This window comes from Prunus dulcis, chromosome 1 (assembly GCF_902201215.1).
Source record: "Prunus dulcis chromosome 1, ALMONDv2, whole genome shotgun sequence".
In the NCBI taxonomy this organism is placed as follows: Eukaryota; Viridiplantae; Streptophyta; class Magnoliopsida; order Rosales; family Rosaceae; genus Prunus; species Prunus dulcis.
Genome location: NC_047650.1, coordinates 37,033,717 through 37,049,991, shown reverse-complemented (window position 1 = coordinate 37,049,991; position 16,275 = coordinate 37,033,717). Strand labels below are relative to the sequence as shown.

Below are 16,275 nucleotides of genomic sequence, written 5' to 3'. Positions count from 1 at the left end.
CTCATGCAGAGCATAGACATTGTTTAAAACATTTATATGGAAACTTCTATTTGGAACATAGAGGTCTTGCTTTGAAACATCAAATGGAAGCAATTGCTAGGGCCACAACAGTGTCATGGTTTCATGCACAAATGAGAAAGATGTTAGAGTTGTCTAAACCTGCACATGATTGGCTTGCAGAGAAAGATCCTAGGCATTAGAGTAGGGCATATTTCAAGAGTAATTCCAAGTGTGACATGCTTATGAACAACCTATGTGAGGCATTCAACCGTAGCATAAAGGATGCCAAAGACAAGCCTGTTTTGACTATGCTAGAAAGAATTCGGTTGTATATAATGTTGTTGATGACTAGAAGAAAGGTTTTCTGTGAGAAATGGCATGGACAAGTTGGGCCAAGAATTAGAAAAAAACAAAGGAAAAGCTCAGTGGTGCATTCCTAAGGCTGCTGGACAGAATAAGTTTGAAGTAATGCACCATAGTGGCCGTAACTTTGCTGTTGATTTGAATGCTCACTCTTGTTCATGCCATGCTTGGGATTTGAATGGAATACCATGTTGTTGTGCTGCAATAAGTTGGTTTCATGGGAATCCAGAGGACTTTTGAGATGTAGTGTACAAGAAAGAAGCTTATTTGAGAGCCTATGAACCAATGATTATGCCTATGACTAGCCAAGATCAGTGGATGAAGATTAATTTACCTCTATTACTCTCTCCAAAATACCACAAGCAGCCTCGTAGGCCTAAGAAGACAAGAAAACAAGTTGTTGATGAACCTAAACAACCTGCTAATCCATATAAGCTTCCTAGGTAAGCCATCCTTTTAAAGTGTGGCAATTGCGGTGGAAGGCATAATCGAATTAGTTGTAAGGTATGTGTCATTATAGGCTTATTGCTTTACATTTAAATGTATTTGATTTAGTTTCTGACTTGATGACTTTGCTTATTAGGAAACTAGAAATCCCAACATAAAGCCTACTAGGAAGAGGAAAGTTGCCAAAGAAAAACTTGTAGTAAGTGCCACGGTTTCAACTATGTTTTCACCAATCAAAATTTCATATTATGAAAACTACTAATTATTATTTGTTTTAGGTAAGAAGGAGAGATGGTGGAGACCAAAGTAGAGGACAACAGAGTATGAAACTATTATTCCCAAGGGCCTCACATGGCCCCCATGGATCATTTATGATTTGCTTCAAGACATGGGATGGCAGAGGGTATTTGGGCCACAGATTCAGGCCATCAGATTTGATGAAGGCTGTAGAAATAGTTATTGAAAATGATGGCTTGGTTTCATAGTACAAGGTTGTGAAGATCACTTGAAATGCAACAAACTGCACTTTATTCCTCACACAACCGATAATATCTTTTGGGTTGTGGATATACACAAGTAACTGAGGAATGAACCTCGACTGCTGTAGTTTTAACCTTAAACTTCGCAGAACCCTTATGTGCTGCTGCGGCCTGTTTGGAGAGATAAGCTTCATAGATTTCAAAAACTGAAAAATTCCACACATCATTTGTAGTCACGACAACAAACAGTCATCATTCTTATTCATACTCACTTAGAACCTCATAATCTTCAATGGACATTCCTCTCCAATTATGGGAAGATAAGAAGCCAAAGAACCAGTGGCGGATGGACATAGGGACCAAAGGGGTTAAGGGACCCCATGGATGGCTGTAAAATAGCTATGAAGGTCCTCACATGGCCCCCATGGATGGGAAGAAAGTGAGAGAAATTACTAAATTTTCTATTTGAATGGAAATTAATAAAATTTATTGGGTTAAAGACATGAACCTTGGGTTATTATAATGACCCATCTTCAATTAGGGGGTGACAACTCTTCATATGTGTCTGGAACCCTATTAGACACCTAGGGATGAATTGTTTGCCTTTTCAGATTGGGATACCTTTTTGGAAAGGGTATTTCATCATCTATAAATAGAACAATCCTCCTACAGTTTTATCATTCAATTAAATTCACAACATATAGACTTCCATATATAGAGAGTATTAGAGTTTTCATAAAGGGAGGTTCCTGCATAATTTAGTTCAAAGTTCCTTGTGAATTGCAGTGCTTCTTTTACAAGGAGGGAAGCCATTGTATCCTGATAAGCGAATGCTAGTGAACCATAAGCACCAGTGTGGGACGTAATTCGTCTTAAGGTCAGAGTGTCCAACACTTGCCTCGACTCAATTAAGCTTCTTCTAATTCAATTCTCCTTTTGAAAAAATCTGTTTTGTTTGTAGTATTTATTTGTTTATTTTATAGCAATTTGTAGTCATATTTCCAACAGAAAGTCCTGAAATTTGGACAACAGCAGGCTATGAAGGGGATGGAGAAGAAGAGGACAAGCTCGTCTTTTTGGCCAAAACGACGTCGTTTTGTTCTAGGCGGCTTCAAAATTTTTTTTAAATGACTTGGTCCAAAACGACGCCATTCTCTCTCTCTCTCTCTCTCTCTCTCTCTCTCTCTCTCTCTCTCTCTCTCTCTCTCTCTCTCTCTTATAATTAAGTGGGTGAGGAGGAAAGCCAGAAAACAGTTGTGTGTAGCTCGAGGTGAAAAGCCAGAAAACATTAGTTTTAAACAATTTAATAGGAAATTACTTATTTGTCCTAAAAAATGCCTCAATCATAATTCCATGAAAACTCAATTTTTTCTTATGCATCAACTACAATATTAGTTAAAATATAACTCTATATAATCTTGCATTTATGTTACTGGTACTCCCACATATTAGCTTCTAGCTCCGCCACTGCCTTCTTTGCTGCTGCTTCATTAACTTGTTTAGAGAGATAGGCTTCATAGATTTCAAATACAAGTTGTGGATCTTTCTCCTTTAGTTCAGCGTACTCTTCCCGGGCAGTAAGTTTGTCCATGTTGTCTATGATCAACGTCAAGGCTGCATGGATGACCGGCTTAGCGTTATGCTGGTGCGCAAAGGTGTACGTCAAAAGTGAATTGTCCAAGTTGAGGTTGGACACCAAGAACTTCTGGCAGTAGTTTTTGAGATGTTGCACCTGGTATATTTCAGCCATTACTAGGAGGTCACATGCCAATTGCTTGTCAAGGCATACCTCAGCTGTGTATAGGTAGTTCACAAAGGTATAAAGGGCGCCGTAGGACACTTCGCCAATCTTGATGGTGCCGCTCCGGCTTTCTTCCATCTCATTTTCAAGCATAGCTCTCAACACCGGAGAACGGCTCACCTAACACACATAATATAAATCACATTTGCTAATAAATCATTAATCTGCCTACAAATAAATCACATCTCACATCACACGTACGCCTACATATATATAAATAACTCGTAACAAAACACACAATATTTTCTTCTAGACACGTGATTTGCCTAGAAATAAACAACAATAGTCACGAAATCGTGGAACAAAAATCAGAGATGATGTAAAGTAGCAAGTTGGCTGAATGGATACTGACCAAAACGGCCTTATGGGCCGGAACGGGTCCAGCGGCCTCTTCGTCGTCGGAGGCAAACAGAAATATGTCAGAGAAGGAAGATGGATGGGTCGTGGTGAGAAAAGCAACCTTGGCCTTGTGGTCCTCGTGGCACTGCTTGCAAGTGCCGGCGTCGTCTCCGTCGTATCTGCCCTCGCAAGATATGCACTTCATGTCGAAGATAAGAAATTTAAAGCAAATGTAATTTTAATTTTCATGCATTGATCATTGTGCAGCCTGCCCTGCCTTATATATTAGTAGCTACCTTCACTGGACGGTTCACTTTTCTTTTTCTTTGGTTTACTATTTAATTATTGGACTCCTTCCGGAGGAAGGTGTTCGCCACTTTGGTTTGTAAGGGCCCCGCAATTCTGCTTTCTATCTGTACCTAGGAGATGAAAAGATTGAGGATGATGTTGGTTCATCTTTCATGATATAAATAAAGGCAATATTAAAACGAATTGTAGCTTAATTAGTTAAGAATAGTTATTCATGTGATCTCGATATTTTTATTCAAATTTTAAAGTTTAAAAATCCTTCCAGACTCTAGAGGAAAGAGTCTAATAGTGAAATTTATTATATTTCTAGTCTTCTAATATTACTTGTATTTTTCTTCTGGAAGGGCCCGCCACTTTGATTTCTATCTCAATTCTGGCCTTTGTGTGAAATGAAAAGATCAAGGACGATGTTGATTTGATCTTCCAGTATAAAAATAAGGGCTTGTCCAATATAGGTCCCTACAATTTCTATTTCTTAGACATATACCCATCATTCTATAAATTTATGTGTAAAACCCAATTTCAAACTTAAATAACCAGTAGGATATAAAATGTCGTAGTATTCCTATGTTTTTACATCCTTGCCATCAGACTTCATATTTTATTTGTAATTTATTCCAAGCATTTCATTAACTGTCATAATTGTAATTAAAACTCCCTATTAATAGCATATCAATCACCCCCTTTCTTTTGGTTGCCATTCCCTCTAACATATGGCCCCTTAAAATTGCAAATTAAAAAAATATGTAAATTACATATCCAATAATGCACATATGAAAAATATAAATATAAATATCTACCTTTAAAAATATAGGTAAATTATTTACCCAAAAAAATTAACAAAAATAGGTCAATTACTTTGTAATTGAAATTTATGTACATTTTTCATAAATTAAAAATAGGTACACAATAATTTATAGAAAATAGGTACGTTGTATAATTGAAATTTATGCAAATTTTTTATAAATTAAAAATAGGTACATTACTTAGAAGAAAAAAATAAGTTCATTATACAAGGTAAATTGTTTTACTAGGTATAATTATTAGAGAAAAACAAGGTACATTATTTAGAGAAAAAAAAAAAAGGTTCATTATACTAGGTAAATTGTTTAGGGGAAAAAATAGGTACATTATTTTGAGAGAAAAAATAGGCTCATTTAAAAAAAAATTGTTTTCATAAAACAAAAAATAAAAAGATGATCAAATTATTTTTTATAAAACAAAAAATGTACATTCTTAGAAAAAAAAAAATAGGTACATTATTAGAAAACAAAAAATAGGTACATTATTAGGAAAAAAAAATAGGTACATTATTTAGAAAAAAAAAAAATAGGTACATTCTTTTGAGAGAAAAAATAGGCTCATTTAAATAAAAAAATTGTTTTCATAAAAAACAACAATAAATAGATGATCAAATTATTGTTTATAAAACAAGTAATAAAGAAAAAAAAAAGGTACAATATTTGGAGAAAAAAAAGGTTCATTAAAAAAAATTAAAAACAAAACAATAAATAGATTATCAAATTATTTTTCAACATAATTAGAATGTGCACTATTATTCATAAAACTATAATAAAAAAAGAATACTGATCGTATAATTCATAAAAACAAAACAATATTAATTCCTAAATTTAATATTGTATTTAAATTATTAATACTTTAAATAGATTACTAGTTGTAATTCATAGAAGGAAAACACCATTAATTCAAAAATAGATTACTAATACTTTAATGTGGAATTTAATATTTAATTTCAAATAAGTTTCTAAATTAGTTTCGACATCCATTACAACTATTTGAAGATATTTCCAAATTCAATGGGTGTCGTTAGTTACACCCCCCATGACACATTAACTTATAAATATGGGTAGTTTTGGGATTCAAAAAATACAATAAATCAGATTTTAAGTTATATTATGTAACTTGCTTAGTTGGATCCTAGTCATTGGGTATTATTTGAAAAAATTGGGTATTTTACATAAAACTAAAAAAAAAGAGTTGTAGGTGATTTAAAAATGAGCCAGCATAAAAAAAACATTAAACTTAGCTCACTAGAAGCCAAATACATAAACAAACACAGCATAATTCTCATGTAAATTATGCCAAATCAAACCCAGCAATCGGCAAGCAACTCTACTTTTGCCAGTATTTGGAAAAGAGGACAGTATCAGTAAGAGAAAGAGCATATCCGCTGTCTTCCTCCAGACACTCGTACAAGCATCACAACACCATCATTTCTCCACCAGGTCACAACACCCAAACTCTGACAGTAGACATTGGCTTCTCCTCCAGAAGATAACCCCAAGCCTCCAGAAAGTACAAACAATAAGCCCATAGCTAAAAAGGAGATATGTTCCATATACAAATAGGAGCACCACTAGATCTTGACATAATTAAAGAAAATAATATGCCTAGCTAAGGGAGAAAACACTTGAACCAAAGAGAGATGGGAGAAAGTATTGCCTAATGCTCCAACTACTCTCAAGTCATTTTTACCTAAAATTCTCCCAAAAATAACTCCTTGAGCATATTTTTAGGCAATAACACAATTTTTGTATGTCCCAATCTTTTTTATTTATTTAAAGGATAATTAAATATTGAAGATTAACACAAAAAAAATTACAAGCATTGTTGGAGGAGCATTTACAAGTGCCTGGTAATTACAGAAACTCATTAGGCATTTTAAGTCAAACTTGGCGAGTCTGGAAATGCTCTAGAGTAAAACCAAATTGATTATTCATGAATAAGTAAAACCTACAGCACAGTGAAGGCCGAAGTTGTTGAAAATTGGGGCTCGGTTTCATATCAACACTCACAACAGTCATCGTAAGACGTAGAAGAAACCGTGCGCACACAAGAAAATGAAGAATGTCTGGAGAGAAAAGCTTCATAGATTTCGATCACGAGTTGCGGATCTTTCTCCTTGAGCTTGGCGTACTCCTTCCGGGAAGTAAGCTTGTCCATGTTGTCTGTGATCACTATTAAGGCCGCGTCGATGATCTGCTTGGCATTATGCCGGTGCGCGAAGGTGTAGGTCGAAAGTGAATTGTCACAGTTGAGGTTGGCCACCAAGAACGTCTGGCAGTAGTCTTTGAGATGCTGGACCTGGTATTTTTCAGCCATTACAAAGAGGACACAGGCGAATTGCTGGTCAAGGCGTACCTCAGCAGTGTAGAGGTAGTTGACAAAGGCACCAAGGGTGCGGTAGGACACTTCGCCAATCTTGATGGTGCCGCTCAGGCTTTCTTCCATCTCATTCTCAAACATGGCTCTAAACACCGGAGAACGGCTCACCTGAAAAACACATGTTGTTCATAACAACTTTAATATCACAACACCCTTCATATATATAATCAATCAAACAAGTTTTTCCAAAGAAATTATAATAACGCATTGGCCATTTCAAGTCAATCAAATTTAGCATTCATCGACCTACAAATTTAAATAAATCACATCTCTCATTACATTTACTAATTAAGGTTGTTACATAGTTCTCCAAAGAAATCAACCAATTCATAAAAAATTAAAAATATACAAATAAAGTCCCCAAATTGTTGAGAGAAAAAAACAGTGATGAAGAGTAGCAAGTTGGCGGAATGGGTACTGACCAAAACGGCCTTATGGGCCGGGATGGGACCAGCGGCCTCGTCGTCGGAGGCAAACAGAACGACGTCGGAGAAGGAAGCCGGGTGGGTGGCCCCGAGAAAAGCGACCTTGGCCTTGTGGTGCTCGTGGCACTGCTTGCAGGTATCGGCGAAATAATCTTGGAAGCTGCTCTCGCAAGATTTGCACCTCATGTTGAAGAGAAGAAATTCAAAGCAAATGTAATTTCACGCATTCATCATCGTGCTGCCCTGCCTTTTTATTAGCTTAATTGGGGTTTCACTTTTCTTTTTGTTTGGTTACTATTAATTATTGGACGGAGTTCGCCACTTTGCTTTGGAAGGGGCCCTCCCACACTGCCTTCTGTCTATATCTAGCCTTTTTGTGTGAGATATGAAAAAAAATCAAGGACAATGTTGAATCATCTTCCAAGATAAACACAAAGACAATATTGATTTAAAAATTTGAAGAATGAAATGATAACTTTTAAAATGTTTAAAAAATTACTTGTGATAAAATTTCATGTTTTATTTTAGTTTATTTAAATTTTATCTAATATTTATTTTAAACAACTTCTTGAATATATTTGCACCCAAAAAAAAAAAAAAAAAAAGGAATGTTGAAAGATGGGGAATACGGGGTTAGGCTTCATTTATTGAAAATTATAGCTCGTGTTACCATAAAAGTGAGAAATTTTAATAATCTACCCATATTATAACACATGGATGAATTTTATTATATAGTGGTATTCCAGTATCATACAGTAATTTCCTCCTATTTATGAAAGAATTTTTCCGCTTTTATTAGTTAGTTTTAACTACCATCCCCAACCAAAATAATACATGAGCTTCTAGTTGATCCCAGTTTGAAGTTTTTTTTGTCGATAAGAAATTTCATTTAAAAAAAATAAAGGACTGCAAACTATGGATGGTCAAATGCAACATTTATTATTATTATTACTTCCTTTCTGTATATCAAATGCACACAATAGGATGGTCAAATGTGCACAATTTAACAGACATGCCATGCTATTAAAACTCTTGTTTTCATTACCTTTGTTTCGAATTGTGCACACACACAGGGCATGATGGACTTTCCAGCACTGCATTAGCTGTTGAACAACTTTCCCAATCTATTGTCTACGCAAATAGCTGACAAATAATGCCATATCATATGGAGTCGGGATACAACAAACATCCGGAAACACTAGGAAAGAGATGCAGAAACTAAACTTCAGCTATCAAAGGCTGAAAATTGAGAATCTTAAGGGTAGTAAAGTGTTACCAGTTTTATTTTAAAACTGAAAAATGTTACCAAACCAATCTTCACATTTTCAGTTTTTCTACAAATGAAAATTGAAAACAAACTGAAATGGTGATCAAACAGAATGCTAATCACAAGTCATATGAAGTTACAACAACAAACAATCAAAATTCATCCTCATAGTCATTGGCGGAACCAGTAAAAGGGCTGCCATGGATGTAGCTCTTTTGAAAATTAAAATATACTACATGTATTTCAATGTGATTTATCCCATTAAAGCTTATAAACATTCATGACTTTATCTCTTTACATTCTCCTATTTTCTCTATATGTTTTCTTAATATGTCGTCAATATTCTTAACGACCATCATATCACCCTATACAATTATCTATAAACGACGTGTTATTATGAAATTTTGCTTGAGGGAGAGGAAGCCATTGTTCTTCCCCCTTCTTCCCTTTTCTCTTCCTCCTTTCACCTCTTTCCCCATTTTCAAAGACAAAGGGTTTTCCCTATTTGTCTTAGTTTTGTTATGATTTTCATCCTACCATTATAGGCGGCTGCGGCTCAGCGTTGAATCTTCACCCGCATTTCGGAGTCGGATCTCCACCACCATCTTTGTTGCAATTTCTTTGTGTTCGGAATAAGTTGCAGAGACTCTTTGGGTTCTCTATGTAGTTTTCACCTCTCCTTTTGTGATAGTTTTTCATCTCTCCTTTGTGAGAGCTTTTCATCTCTCATTTGTGAGAGTTTTATTTGTATTATTATGGCTTGGTTTTTTCAAGCTTTATCTTTCTTTCTTTTTTAAATTCTAAGTTTGAAATCTTAGTTGGGATGCCTATTCCAGAGTTTCTTCGATCATGCCTGATGGTTAGTAGAGACACACCAGATTGTCTTAATTTTGATATTAGACCGCTCCATTATTGTAATGGCACTTTGTAGTTAGTGGCTTTTTTGGCTGAACTATGAATACAATCATATAATTTCTCAAAAAATAAAAGAAAAGAAGGCAAAGGTCACCTTTTTAAAGTAACCAAATTTGTGTTGGTGACAATTTAAAGTAACAAATTAGTGTCTGTAACACTTTAATACTTTGGTGACATTTTTTATTTAAATATATAATTAATTATTGTGATTAACATCTAAAACAGTAATTTTCACGGCTAATTTTTTACTATGGCCTGCTTCATTCTCTCTGAGCGGTATCTCTCCCAACCAAAATAAATCAACCTCGCATTCTCTCAGTGACCTTCGACCGGAGAACACGATATCTTGGAGTGTGAGATCTTTCGTTCATCAATTTGTTGGCGAGATCAAATCTCGAATCTGAGAGCTAGAGTGGGCTTGCTTCTCTGGATCATATTTTCGAAATATCCCTCTCCAAACTCTATCCCAATGTCACAAGCTCTCTCTCTCTCTCTCTCTCTCTCTCTCTCTCTCTCGTATTTTGATTCAAATAGTGCCCTTTGCTTTGCTGTTCGACTCCTGAAACAAGAAACGCAGGGCAAAGCAACCAGCGTTTCTTCCACAACAATCCAGAGGTATTCACCGATCCCACTTCTGAATTCTTCAAAGAACAACGATTCTTTCAAATTCCATTTTGGGTTTTTTTTTTAATGGGTTTTTCCCTTTTGCAGGTTCTGTATGATATTTTATTAGGGGATTCACTATTATACTTAATATTGAAGTTCAAATTGTAAAAAAATCTATATGAATTGAACTTTAGAAACACACTCAAAACTCATTTACAATATAACAAAAATGTTTTTAACTTCTTTTAAATTGCAAAACTACCATTGATTTCTTAAAATAAACCTAATCCCAAAACCTCATAAAAAACCAAAAACACTCAATAGGGCATTAAAGTAATTTAATAGTCAAAATTAAATTCAATAGGGCCTATCATTTTTTGTGTTTTTTTGTTGTTGTTTTTTTATATTTTTTATATAAATTAAATAGTGTCGGGTTTATCTATATTATTAATGCTAAGAATAGGTATATGACTAAATATCTCTATTTTTTATGTTCTTTTTGCAATTTTTTTAATGGAAATATAGTCCAATAGTAAAATTTCTCTTTCACCTAATTTTAGTTGTATCTTTTTGTTTATAATCTTAGCGTTCTTTCGTTGTCATTTTGATTTATTTACAGTGATGATGGAGGAGACTTCAATTGTTCATCATTTGTATGTTCGGATAAGAGGAAGGCTTGTATTAGCAGTACTAGAAATAGGTCTTGTTAGGCTTCTGTATTGTACTACTTAATTACCATCATGTATAATATTTATATTTAATTGAATATTAATATTAGATTGGTTTTTTTATACACGAATTGCATTACCGAAGAATTATTGTTATTATCTTATCAGGAAAAAATTGAATTATTGTTGTTATGCGATTAGAATATATCAAATGGAAATTATAATTATTTAAAACATATATATAATTCACAAAATAATTAGCCTAATCAAAGATGAAAATAATAATAAAATATAAGTCTAAAGACAGCTGGAAAGTCAACATAATGTTGTCTACTTTTCTCTATTGACAAAAGCCAATTATTACGCCAACAAATCTCACCAAAGTGTCATGGGTAGTGACCTACCCGTAGTACTGGAAAAAAACTTATATATAATGGGGATATCATTTTTTTTGCTATATCTAGCCAATAACACAATGACATGTGAAAAAGTTATCTTACGTGTCATTGCGTTATTAATCAGAAATAGCAAAAAGTGTTTTTCCCGTTACATTAGAGTTCCTATATCCTCTGACAAACCTGTGGGTTTCTAAAAAAAGGAACGCTACTATTGATTATTTTTTTTGTAGTGTTAGCTTGTTTGGAGAAATAAGCTTCATATATTTCGAATATAAGTCGTGGTTCTCTCTCCTTGAGCTCCTCATAGTCCTTCCGGGCAGAAAGCTCGTCCATTTTGTTTGTGATCAACGCCAAGGCTGCATCAATGATCTGCTTGGCATCATGGTGGTGTGCAAAGGTATAGATCGTAAATGCATTGTCCCAGTTGAGGTTGGCCACCAAGAACTTCTGGCACAAGTCTTTGAGATGCTGCACCTGGTATTTTTCAGCCATTACTAGGAGATCACAGGCCAATTGCTGGTCAAGGCATACCTCAGCTGTATAGAGGTAGTTGACGAAGGCACGAAGGGTGTCGTAGGAGACATCGCCAATCTTGATGGTGCCGCTCAGGCTTTCTTCCATCTCATTCTCAAACATGGCCTTCAACACTGGAGAACGATTCATCTGATCCAGTGCCAGCCAAAATATACATATTGCTCAACAGGAATTCAAAGAGTGCATTGAACAAAAACCAGCTAGATAAGACCATTCAAGATGAAAAATATTCCCGTTTACTGATAAATCATTCCTCCATTTGCAAGTCACATAATCTGATTTGTGTGCATACACATATATATATAACTCCTTAAAAGTTAATACAAAAAACAAGGTTTTTACATTTCAAAATTTTCTTTTTAAATAAGGAGGAATAAAAGTAAAGTTGCAGACGAGGTTCCGCTCTTTACACTCAAGTTTAAGTTCGGTCTTTCTTTGAACATTAGCGCATCCATAATGAGAGGGTATATATGGGGGTGTATGTTAAATATACACCCCTTGTCACTGGAATCGTTTCCAATGAGGAGATGTAAAAGGTTGTAAATGTACATCACCACCATGGAGATGTAAAATAAAATGTACATTTACACCTATTTTTATATCTTTTGTAGGCGGGACCTACTCTAGAAAAGAGAGGAAAAACAAACAAAACAATTATACATCTTAGATTTACATCATTTCCCATTGGAGCAAAAAACGTATTTACACCCCCGAATGTGTAAAAGGGATATAAAAATGGCTTTACACTCCCGAATTTACACTCCTCACTGTAGATGCTCTTATAGTAATTAGAATATTATTATTGTAAAAAATAAATTAAAATAAAGCCACCGAAATGTTTGAACATACAAAAAAAAAAAAACAACAGTGACGAAGTAAAGTAGCAGCAAGTTAGCGAAATGGGTACTGACCAAAACGCCCTTATGGGCCGGAATGGGTACAGAGTTCTCGTCGGAGGAGGCAAACAGAACGACGTCGGAAAAGAAAGCCGGCTGGGACATCGTGAGAAAAGCGACCTTGGCCTTAAGGTCCTCGTGGCACTGCTTGCAGCAGGTGCCGGCATCATATCCGCCCTCGCAAGATATGCACCTCCTCATGTTCATGTTGGGTTGGGGTACTCAAAGATAAATAACAACAAGAGAAGAAATATTATGCTGACAAAAATAAAAAATTAAAACAAGAGGAAGAAATTTAAAGCAAATGTAATTTCATCGATTTATCATTGTGCTGCCTGCCTGGCCCTGCCTTATATAAGTAGTCATCTAGCTTCATTGGACTCTTTGGTTAACTCCTTCCTTTGCAAGGAGTCGGCCACTTTGCTTTGGAAGGGTCCCGCCATTCTGCTTTCTATCTAGGACGATGTTGATTCATCTGCCACATTAAAATTAAAATATAATAATAATAATGAAGACAATATTGATTGATATAAAAATTTAAAGATTAAAATGACATTTTTAAAAAGTTTAAAAGGATTATTTGCAGTATTTCCTTTCTTATTTTTAGTTTGTTTAAATTATATTTATATTTGTCAACGGGACTAGCCGAATGAAAAAAGACTTTAACTTTTAGATTAATGATATTAGATTCAAACACTTAAACAACTTGTTGAACATCATGAAAAAGAAACTAAGTAATATTGGAAGAGGAATACGGTGAGGCTCTATTTGTGGAAGAATTTTTTCACTATTAATTGGTACTTGATTTTTAACCAATGTACATGGACTTCTAGTTTATCCCAATTTGAAGACTTTTTCTCTTTTTGATGACATATATGTGGGGGTGTAGTTTGCCAAAATTTTGTCCATTGATCATTTTGCTGCTCTGCCTTATTAGTAGCTTCATTGGGTTTTCACTTTTTTTTTTTGGGTCATTATTAATTATTGGACTCCTTCCTCTGGAAGGAGTTTGCCACTTTGCTTTAGAAGGGGTCCCCACACTGCTTTCTATCTATATCTAGCCTTTTGTGTGAGATATATGTAAAGAGATTTTCTATTTAAATTCTGTAATTCTCTTTATTTATTTTAATATTTAAATTATTAAGTTATAAATTTTATTATTGTGTAAAAAGACAAAAAAGGTCATTCAACTTAATACTTAACCCTAATATATCTATACACACGTCTCACCACTCTTCATATTATGTTTTAGAAAATACAAACTTTTCTACATCCTATTGTAAGATTACTCTTCTACATCCTATTGCAAGATTACTCTTCTCTTTTAAAGACGTAGAATGTTGAGGAACCTACCTCTTTAAAAGCTGCAGTGAGAGCTTATGGAAAGACTTGTTGATTGCTTGGCTGTAATGATCTTATTCTCTTCCCTTTGTATTGGCTGATGGAAAGGCTTGTTGATTGCTTGGTTGTTTTAATATTTTATTTAAAAATTTATATTTACTTGACTTTTTATATGCTCAAAAGTAAACAGTAGATGATTATTGTACCTTCCGTTGGGTAAAAAATAAAATAAGATGTTGTGGTCATTGGATTTCACTGTCATTAGAAAATGAAACCAAACCATCACATGATAAAAACAGCCTTGTGAAAATGACAAAATCTCATGTATACTACTAATATTGTTTAATGATTTAAGTATTGGAGTGAATAAAGAAAAGTGTGGGGTTTAAATAGAAAAACTCTTATTTTTTATTTTTTCAATTGGGGGTGTATTTAAGGGTATTTTGAGAAGATAATGGAGTTTTCTTAGAAATTATGAAAATTTAAATTCGAAGTTGAAGTGAACAAAGAGAAGTGTGGGGTTTAAATAGAAAACCTTTATGTAAAAATCAAGGACGATATTGATTCATCTTTGAGCATAAAAATTAAGACAATATTGATTTGAAAATTGAAGAATAAAATGTAAAATTTTAAAAAGTTTTTTTAAAAAAATTACTTGGGATAAAATTTTATGTTTTATTTTTAGTCTATTTAAATTCTATCAAATATATATTTTAAGCAAGAATTTCTCTTAGACCCACTGAGGTTTGGCATAATTACAGTCAGACCTCAAATATACATTGTAGTGTCAGCTTGTTTGGAAAAATAAGCTTCATAGATTTCTAATAAGAGTCCCAGATCTCTCCCCTTCAGCACCGTGTACTCGTCCTGGGAAGCAAGCTTGTCCATGCTGGCTGTGATCTGCGTCAAGGCTGCGTCGATGATCGGCTTAAAGTTATGCTGGTGCGCAAAGGTGTAGGTCGAAAGTGAATTGTCCAAGTTGAGGTTGGACACCAAGAATTTCTGGCAGAAGTCTTTGAGATGTTGCACCAGGAATTTTTCAGACATTACAAGGAGCTCACAGGCCAATTGCTGGTCGAGGCATACCTCAGCTGTGTAGAGGTAGTTGATGAAGGCGCGAAGGGCATCGTAGGAGACATCGCCAATCTTGATGGTGCCACTCAGGCTTTCTTTCATCTCATTATCAAGCATGGCTCTCAACACTGGAGAACGGTTCGCCTGATCCAGTGAACGCCAAAATACATAATATTTAAGAGGAATTCAAAGAGTTCATCGAACAAAAACCAGCTAGAATAATAAGGGCATATTTGGTATTCAATTGAATTTAACTTTTTAAACTCAAAAACAAAATTTGAGTTCAAAATAAAGAAAATTTGTTTGGTAGCCATATTTTAAAAAAATCAAACTCAAGAACAACCAAAAAAACACCCCAATTATTAAAAACAAAAAATATCTATTTTTTCATGTTTTTTTTTAACAACCCACAAGTTCTGAAATTTTTAAGACTTAAAAACAGTTTTCAAATCGCATATCAAACAAGGTTTTGAATCTTAAAAATAGATTTAAGAACTCCTTATTTTTAAGAAAAATTAAAGTTTTTGAGTTCCTTATTTAAATAGAATACCAAACGCTCCCTAATCTTTCCCCAAAAACCAGCTAGTAGCTCCTAGTACTAGTAGCTAACCCTCAGAGAGAGAAAATGACTCTGGCCAAATTATTCCAACACTACAATTTCTGTATAGCCAATTCTTTTTTAAATTTAAAAAATAATTAAGTATTGAAGATTAACCAAAAAAACCTCTTTAGCCATTTCAAGTCAAATTTGGCTAAGTTTTGCCCAACTGTGCCGGGAGTTCCTTTGGAGCAAATAATCGAACAGCTCGTGGGCAACAACAGAGTGGCAGGCCAGGTTACAGCTTGAACAAAAATAAGAGATCAAGTAAAGTAGCAGCAAGTTAGCGAAATGGGTACTGACCAAAACAGCCTTATGGGCCGGAACGGGTACGGGGTGCTCGTCATCGTCGTCGGCAAACAGAACGACGTCGGAAAAGGAAGCCGGCTGGGGCATCGTGAGAAAAGCGAGCTTGGCGTTGAGGTCCTCGTTGCGCTGCTCGACCTTGGCCTTGATCTGGCAAGATATGCAGTTCCTCATGTTGGGGTAGTCAAAGATAAAATCAACAAGAGAAGAAATTTAAAACAAATGTAATTTCAATTTTCATGCATGGATCAGTACGCTTCAATTTTCAATTTTTATGTTGGGGTAGCTAGCTAGCTTCATTGGGCTCTTTCACTTTTCTTTTC

The 16,275-nt window shown here is 34.7% G+C and overlaps 4 protein-coding genes across 4 annotated transcripts; all 4 read right to left on the bottom strand.

Annotated features, from left to right (window-relative positions):
- Positions 1 to 2,632: 2,632 nt before the first annotated feature.
- Positions 2,633 to 3,701, bottom strand: LOC117622524 (BTB/POZ domain-containing protein At4g08455-like). The gene is made up of 2 exons (XM_034353269.1): positions 3,443 to 3,701; positions 2,633 to 3,210 (listed from the first exon to the last, which is right to left on the bottom strand). Exons 1-2 carry the CDS (start codon positions 3,632 to 3,634, stop codon positions 2,719 to 2,721), a joined length of 684 nt encoding a protein of 227 aa, XP_034209160.1. The 5' UTR covers positions 3,635 to 3,701; the 3' UTR covers positions 2,633 to 2,718.
- Positions 3,702 to 6,452: 2,751 nt separating this feature from the next.
- Positions 6,453 to 7,610, bottom strand: LOC117622608 (BTB/POZ domain-containing protein At4g08455-like). The gene is made up of 2 exons (XM_034353384.1): positions 7,347 to 7,610; positions 6,453 to 7,032 (listed from the first exon to the last, which is right to left on the bottom strand). The coding sequence occupies exons 1-2, from the start codon at positions 7,533 to 7,535 to the stop codon at positions 6,544 to 6,546; spliced, it is 678 nt and encodes a 225-aa protein (XP_034209275.1). The 5' UTR covers positions 7,536 to 7,610; the 3' UTR covers positions 6,453 to 6,543.
- A 3,503-nt stretch (positions 7,611 to 11,113) lies between these two features.
- On the bottom strand, positions 11,114 to 12,963 carry LOC117613903 (BTB/POZ domain-containing protein At4g08455-like). The gene is made up of 2 exons (XM_034342516.1): positions 12,649 to 12,963; positions 11,114 to 11,866 (listed from the first exon to the last, which is right to left on the bottom strand). The coding sequence occupies exons 1-2, from the start codon at positions 12,838 to 12,840 to the stop codon at positions 11,366 to 11,368; spliced, it is 693 nt and encodes a 230-aa protein (XP_034198407.1). The 5' UTR covers positions 12,841 to 12,963; the 3' UTR covers positions 11,114 to 11,365.
- Positions 12,964 to 14,661: 1,698 nt separating this feature from the next.
- Positions 14,662 to 16,275, bottom strand: LOC117615463 (BTB/POZ domain-containing protein At4g08455-like). The gene is made up of 2 exons (XM_034344544.1): positions 15,950 to 16,275; positions 14,662 to 15,192 (listed from the first exon to the last, which is right to left on the bottom strand). The coding sequence occupies exons 1-2, from the start codon at positions 16,124 to 16,126 to the stop codon at positions 14,743 to 14,745; spliced, it is 627 nt and encodes a 208-aa protein (XP_034200435.1). The 5' UTR covers positions 16,127 to 16,275; the 3' UTR covers positions 14,662 to 14,742.

Bases quoted from the DNA above. Each gene is read 5' to 3' on its own strand.
- LOC117622524 (XM_034353269.1), bottom strand. From the start codon at position 3,634: ATGAAGTGCATATCTTGCGAGGGCAGATACGACGGAGACGACGCCGGC. The intron at 3,211-3,442 runs GTCAGTATCCAT...TATGTGTGTTAG, and splicing joins CGGCCCATAAGGCCGTTTTG to GTGAGCCGTTCTCCGGTGTT.
- LOC117613903 (XM_034342516.1), bottom strand. From the start codon at position 12,840: ATGAACATGAGGAGGTGCATATCTTGCGAGGGCGGATATGATGCCGGC. The intron at 11,867-12,648 runs GTCAGTACCCAT...GCACTGGATCAG, and splicing joins CGGCCCATAAGGGCGTTTTG to ATGAATCGTTCTCCAGTGTT.
- LOC117615463 (XM_034344544.1), bottom strand. From the start codon at position 16,126: ATGAGGAACTGCATATCTTGCCAGATCAAGGCCAAGGTCGAGCAGCGC. The intron at 15,193-15,949 runs GTCAGTACCCAT...TCACTGGATCAG, and splicing joins CGGCCCATAAGGCTGTTTTG to GCGAACCGTTCTCCAGTGTT.
- LOC117622608 (XM_034353384.1), bottom strand. From the start codon at position 7,535: ATGAGGTGCAAATCTTGCGAGAGCAGCTTCCAAGATTATTTCGCCGAT. The intron at 7,033-7,346 runs GTCAGTACCCAT...TGTGTTTTTCAG, and splicing joins CGGCCCATAAGGCCGTTTTG to GTGAGCCGTTCTCCGGTGTT.